General features: G+C 46.4%; 1 protein-coding gene across 1 annotated transcript in view; it reads right to left on the reverse strand.

Moving 5' to 3' along the window:
• CCDC43 (coiled-coil domain containing 43) overlaps positions 1–6512 on the reverse strand; it is a 12026-nt gene extending 5514 nt beyond the window's left edge. The window contains exons 1-2 of the mRNA XM_044921837.1: positions 6292–6512; positions 1987–2094 (exon numbers count right to left, since the gene is read on the reverse strand). Coding sequence (XP_044777772.1) covers positions 1987–2094; positions 6292–6495 — 312 coding nt within the window. The 5' untranslated portion in view covers positions 6496–6512. The remainder of the gene's footprint in view (positions 1–1986; positions 2095–6291) is intronic.
• Between the last annotated feature and the right edge of the window lie 707 nt (positions 6513–7219).

Here is a 7219-nt window from a genome sequence, read left to right on the forward strand (position 1 = left end):
GGGGAGGGGAGGGGAGGGACAACAAGGCTGTATGTGAAAAAACAAGCTCACCAAACCACTAGTCCACCCAGATAGTGCTTGTGGGAAAGACAGTGGCATCTGCTGACTCTTTAGGGCCCTGGGCTTCAAAGGAGGTGCCTCGGGGGCCAATGAGAAAGGCAAGGAAAGGCCATGCGGGCTAGGCTTTAGGTCTTGTATCCATCTTCGATCAGAGCAGCCCTGCTTTTTTTTTTTTTTTAAAATTTTATTTATTTGATAGAGAGAGAGCGAGAGTAGGAACACAAGCAGGGGGAGTGGGAGAGGGAGAAGGAGGCTTCCCGCCGAGCAGGGAGCCCGATGCGGGGCTCGATCCCAGGACCCTGGGATCATGACCTGACACGGAGGCAGACGCTTAACGACTGAGCCACCCAGGCGCCCAGAGCAGTCCTGCTTTTACCTGTTTTATAAATTGAAGTTCTGCTGCTTAAAAAAAGGTTGAAAAGCACTGCATTACAATCATAGAAAATTCAGCTTCAAGCATGCAACTTTTTCCCCTCTTAACCCAGAAACCTAAGAAGGAATCTAGAATCAACTTATGCTGGTCCCTTTTGTAGTGATGATTATGCCCGGTGAAATTCATAGATTATTTTAAAATAAAATCAACTATTGGGGCACCTGGATGGCTCAGTTGGTTGAGCATCTGCCTTCGGCTTGGGTCATGGTCCCAGGGTCCTGGGATCGAGCCCTGCATTGGGCTCCCTTCTCATCGGGAAGCCTGCTTCGCCCTCTCCCACTCCCCCTGCTTGTATTCCCCCTCTCACTGCCTCTCTGTCAAATAAGTAAATAAAATCTTTAAAATCAAATAAAATCTTTAAAATCAGATCAACTATTAAGTTAACCATTCTCAAAGAAAGGAGGCAACAGTGCCCAGTAGTGGTTTTTACGCCTGGATCCACATTAGAATCATCTGGGAGCTTTAAAAAAAAAAAAAAAAAAACAGGGATGCCTGGGTGGCTCAGTTGGTTAAGCCTCTGCCTTTGGCTCGGGTCATGATCCCCGGGGTCCTGGAATCAGGCCCCATCTCGGGTTCCCTGTTCAGCGGGGAGCCTGCTTCTCCCTCTGCCCCATCCCCTGCTTGTGCTCTCTCTCTCCCTGTCTCCCTCTCTAATAAATAAATATATATCTTTAAAAAACAAACAAACAATACATGGGTCCCACCCCAAAGATATTTCTATAACTGGTCCACGGTATGGCCCGGGCACTGGCATCTTTTAAACTATATCAGGTAGTTCTAATGGACAGCCAAGACTGAGAACTAATGTGTAGACAGTTTAGAATTGCTTCAAGTCTGGCTTTTACAATTTGAGTTTTCTGCAGTTAATCTGTCATTCTAATGGCTGTATTAATCCACTTCTCTTTCATTTTAAGGGGTGACAAAGTTAGCTGAATAAAGCAAAATATCAATCACAATTGTTATGAAATGAAAATACGGAAAAGAAAGGGTGGGGGGAGGGCGCCTGGGTGGCTCAGTCATTAAGCGTCTGCCTTCGGCTCAGGTCATGATCCCGGGGTCCTGGGATCGAGTCCCACATCGGGCTCCCTGCTCCGCGGGAAGCCTGCTTCTCCCTCTCCCACTCCCCCTGCTTGTGTTTTCTCTCTCGCTATCTCTGTCTCTGTCAAATAAATAAATAAAATCTTAAAAAAAAAAAAAAGAAAGGGGGGGGATAGTTGGCCCCAATCCCTGCCATGAAAATCTACGAGGGGCAGTGGAAAGAGGATGAAAAGAAAAGTGAAAGCCAGAATGAAGATGACTGTGGTCAGAGGAGGTGGAAAACTGGAGAAGGGGAAAAGGAAACCAACGTTCAGTTAAAAACTTCATGGAAGCTGCTGGGTGTTTACCAGTTTAAATTATCTTAAGCAAAATGAGTAGAAAACGGAGAAAACTCAAAATTCTCTCGCTAACAGCTGTACAAGAAAGGTTGCTGGAAAAGGCACTGGAGGTTAGACAGACAAACTCCCAACTCTACCTTCTTTTTTCACATTGGTGACGACATTTTGACTTTCCGACCATCGTTCCACAATCTCCTTGCAGATGTTTAGAAGAGAATCTTCTTCCTAGTTGGAAAAGTAGACCAATTAATTTCCTGAGAGCCCTCAGCCTGAACAAAGCCCAGGCACAGGGCACAGCTCTCCCTCTGGTGATGAGGAGTCATGGCGAAGGTTTGGGAGCCACATGTTTCTCTTCTGAGTCTCAGAATCCACACCTGCTGGATTAAGAGCACCCACTCCGTCCTGCCAAGTGCCAAGGGAAAGGATTCACAATAACTTAGGACGGTCTTCCTCATGCTTTTGGAGCAAAAACCTGTTGCCCGAGTTAAAACTCTCCTCTGTGAGATCTTCCTTGGCTGATACACTCAACTCAGTATACTCTCCAAGGATTATCAACTTACATGTTGGAACATATCCATGACCTTGCTGACCCCACCGCTTTAGGTGATAAATGAGTAGATGTCTCCTATCCATTTTACACAAGCATACATATTCTGCATGCTGACCAATCTTCCTCCTTAGCATGGTATAACAAAAGAATGTTGGCTTCAGTATCAGACATACTTAAAGTCAAACCCAGATCTATGAACGAGTTTCTTAACTTTCTGAGCTTCACATCTTGTCAGGAATTTAGTGAGGATGAATGAGAATGTGTAAAAAAACCCTACCCTGCTTGGCAAAGAAAAAGCACTTCAACAAATACGGGTATTTCCCTCCATCTTCATTACGGCTGCCTACCATCTTCATGTTCTACCCCTCAAAATGAGCTGTCAGCTCATGTGCCAGGCACTGTTCTCAATACTTCAGGTAAGAATTCTTTTTTTTTTTTTTTAAAGATTTTATTTATTTGACACAGAGAGAGAGATAGTGAGAGAGAGAGAGAGATCACAAGCAGGGGGAGCTGCAGGCAGAGGGAGAGGGAGAAGCAGGCTCCCCACAGAGCAAGGAGCTCAATGCGGGGCTCGATGCGGGGCCTGATCCCAGGACTCTGGAATCATGACCTGAGCTGAAGGCAGTGGCTTAACCAACTGAGCCACCCAGGCGCCCCTCAGGTAAGAATTCTTAAAACAGGGGCGCCTGGGTGGCTCAGATGGTTAAGCGTCTGCCTTCAACTCAGGTCATGATCCCGGGGTCCTGGGATCGAGCCCCACATCGGGCTCCTGGCTCAGCGAGGAGCCTGCTTCTCCCTCTCCCTCTGCCTCTCTCCCTGCTCATGCTTTCCCTCTCTCTCTCTCTGTATCTCTGTGTCTCAAATGAATAAATAAAATCTTTAAAAAAAAAAAAAGAATTCTTAAAACAATCCCAAGATATAAGCACTATTGCTACTCTCAATTTATAGATGAGGAAACCAAGGTACAGAGGTTAAGTAACTTGCCCAAGGTCATACAAGTAAAAAAACAAAAAACACAAATGGATTAAACAGGATTTGAACCCAAACAGTCTACCTCCAAGCCCAGGTTCTCAACCATTATATGATACCTTCTCTCAAAGAAAGCAAGGAGAGGCAGAACACAGACTTTTTAAAGATTTTATTGTTGTTGTTGTTTTATTTAAGTAATCTCTATACCCAATGTGGGACTTGAACGCACAACCCTGAGATCAAGAGTGGCATGCTCTTCAGAATGAGCCAGCCAGGTGAACCCCTTTTTTGGATTTCCTTATTTTGTACCCAACAAAGGATTCCATCTTCTACCCTGCATCCTTTAAGCACACAAGTCAAACATACAGAACTTCTTTAGCCCAGTTTCTGTAGTTCATGGACCGCCCCCCCAACAAGAAAAGCAAAAGAAGAAATGAAAGGAAAAGGAGTAGAGAAGCAAAAGAGAAAGGGTGCCCTTGGAGGACAAGGTGGTTTATTCTCTTCTCCTCACCCAGACCAAAAGAGTTCATCCATCCATTTGTTCATTTGTTCATCCAGATGGTGCCTGCCATGTTGAAGGCACTAAGATGAGTGGTAAGAGATGAATGAGAAACAGCCCCGGGTCTCTTGACACTGACAATTTAGAAGGCTGGTATATAAACAGCTGCCATATGGGGCAGCCTGGAGGGCTCAGTCGTTAAGTATCTGCCTTCGGCTCAGGTCATGATCCCAGGGTCCTGGGATCGAGCCCCGCATCGGGCTCCCTGCTCAGCGGAGAGCCTGCTTCTCCCTCTCCCTCTCCCCCTTCTTGTGTTCCCTCTCTCACTGCTTCTCTCTCCGTCCAATAAATAAATAAAATCTTTAAAAAAATAAATAAAATAAAATAAACAGCTGCCATAAAATGCAATACCCCAAGTAATGTAATAATCCTACTTAAAATTTAAAACTTACCCCTCCATTCCACTCCTGATCTTCTTATAATGTTCCTTTTTTCCTAGCACTTATCATTTTCTGACATACTATATAATTTACTGATTAAGTTTTTCCCTGCTAGAATGTCACCCTGTGAGGGCAGGGATTTCTGTTTTGTTCCCTGAGGTACCCCAACCACATAGAGCAGTGCTTTGCAGAGAATAACCCTATCAATAAAAACTTGATGAATCAATGAATCAATCAATACAAATGCTACTGGAAGGAATTAAAAAAAGGATAATAAAAAGCTTTGATTAACTGTTATCTGCTCCTGACAAGATACATTGTTCTTGAATCTTAACTCAAATTGTTGCTGACAAATTTCTTAACTCCTAATATTGAATCCTAGCCCAATCTGGTGATTGATCTGGCTATGCCTTTTGTTTTTCCTGGAAAGGGATTTAGTACAACAGCCAGTGGCTTTTATACAGAGCCTGACCGACAGAAAGTAAGCAGCACTATGAATTATGTGTTCGATATATACCACATTCATTGGCCTTGCTGATCTATAAAGTTGTTTCTCAGTGGTTTCATGAACCCTGCCTCACCATATAATTCCTGGCCAATTCTTCCCAAAGTCATTTCTTATATAGAAGGGGTTGGGAAAACTAAGAGAAAATTAAGCATAGCGTGTGAATCGGGCAGAGAGAGGGGGAAAGGAGTCTGTCTACTGTAGTTCATGTAAGCAAGAAGCGGATATAAAGAACCAAATCTGGTTCTAGATAACTTTTCTCTCTTCTACCAAGAGACTTAATAGTCTAAGCAAATTCATGCCTGCCTTTAGCAGTTCTAAATAATGACACCATGAAAAGAACAAGTCAAGGAGCTAGTACCAATGGGTACCCAAGTTATTTCAACTTCTTTTTCATGGAGTCTTTAGAGACTTCCAAGCTGGAAATAAAAACTAACTTAAATTGCTTGCCTCATGCTACCCCAGCCCCCCTCCAACAACCTGCAATATCAGGGTCCAGGAAAAGAATTTACTCCATAGTGTTCTATCTCCATTGAATTTAGGAGCTGCATCACAAGCTGTGTTAAAGCTTTCCCATTTATAGGTCAATCTCACCAGAGCAGGCTTTGGGACTAAAAGGGGGACATTGCCAGGAGGACCTGGGACAGCTGCATTAGTATTATATTTCAACCATCTGACCAATCATCGAACGGTGTTTCCACCAAATTAAGTGTAAGCAGAGATGAAGGCAGCAGAATGGTCAGGTTGGAAAAGTGGACGACCTGGTGATTTACTACCTAAACACAGATTAAAATACACATTTCTGAACCTGCTTCTAAGCAACTGGGTACCAAGTTTATCTCTCTTCTTTAAAACTCTGACCTTATTTGCCACCTCCGCCAGCAAACACCGATGATTACTGCATTTCTAAATACTATAAAAGGTCAAGCACAACATTTGCTTCAGTTCCGGCCTAGACCTATACCTAGATTTTCACTGCCAACATACCTTTTTTGGCCTCTTACTTCCAAAATAGGAACCGAGAGGGTACTTCCTGCAGGCTTTTGTCATGGGACAGCCCTGGGCACTGCCTCCTAAAGAGCACAGACATCCCAGAGCACTTGATTCCCCTCTCTGAACACTGTCAGTGGATGGGAATGAAATTGGTCGTTATGCGTTTATGATAAAACTCTCATTTAGACATTTCAGCGCCTTCGGAAGAATACTCACCCGCAGGCATCCGAAAGGGCCGTTTCCCCAGGAATAAGGGATATCCATTCTTCTCTATGCACCTGCAACCTCCTGACTTCCCCAAACCCTGGTTGGTGAGCAATCCCCTTCCCCCGCGGCCAAGAGCTCAGAATACCCTCTCCCAGGTGAAACCACTAATTGTCTGGGACAACAGGTATGGGAAAGGGGTTACGAAGTACTGACAGGGGCCTCCAGGAAGCTAAAGGAGGAACGTGTCCGGGCTTCTCACCAAGAAAGCAGAGAGGATACCCTGCAGAGCGTCCAGCTTCTCTTCTTCCTCCTCCTCCTGCAGGACACCCAGGATGTAGGCACCGTAAACGGCTCGATCCACTCCCAGCGCCTCCAACCGTCCGTCCAGCCACGACCCAAAGCCACTGCCCCCGCCATCGCCTTCTCCGGAGGCAGCCGCAGCCACTTCGCTGGGCGCCGCCATCTTGGGGTCAGGGTCCTGCCGGCCTACAGGGCGCCTACCGCAGTGCCTGACGGGCTGCGCCGCAGGCCCACTGCGCATGCTCCGAAGGAGAACCCACAGCCCGGCGGGTGGGGCCTAGAGCCAATCGACCTGCAGCGGTCGGCCTGGGCATTTTGCACCTTCTAAATAGGGCTCCTGTTGGCGTAGGCGCGGTTGCGTCATCGCTCAGGAACGCGGCAGATGAGTCTTCCTAACAGACTTTTTTTTTTTGGATTTTATTTATTTATTTGAGAGAGAGAGAATGAGAGAGAGCACATGAGAGGGGGGGAAGGTCAGAGGGAGAAGCAGACTCCCCGCGGAGCAGGGAGCCCGATGCGGGACTCGATCCCGGGACTCCAGGATCATGACCTGAGCCGAAGGCAGTCGCTTAACCAACTGAGCCACCCAGGCGCCCACAGACTCTTTTTTTACAGTTGGTTCAGAGAGGTTCGGTAACTTGGCCAAAGTCACGCGGTTACTAACTAAACGGGCCTGGAGCTCAACTTCGATTTCAGCGCTTCGGCCCACCTCGCCGAACTGCCCTTCCCCGCGCCCTGGCGGGCTAGATACTAAGTCGCCCACTCCCACACAGCTTTGGAGAAGGAACCGGCTGACTGTCCCGGATACCCACCGTCTCAATCAACTCGCACCACCTTCGCCTTTCCAAGCTCCGCGCGTATCAAAACTCAAGCTCCAGAGAGCCTTC

The sequence above is a fragment of the Neomonachus schauinslandi genome, chromosome 15 (genome assembly GCF_002201575.2).
Source record: "Neomonachus schauinslandi chromosome 15, ASM220157v2, whole genome shotgun sequence".
NCBI classification, from domain to species: domain Eukaryota; kingdom Metazoa; phylum Chordata; class Mammalia; order Carnivora; family Phocidae; genus Neomonachus; species Neomonachus schauinslandi.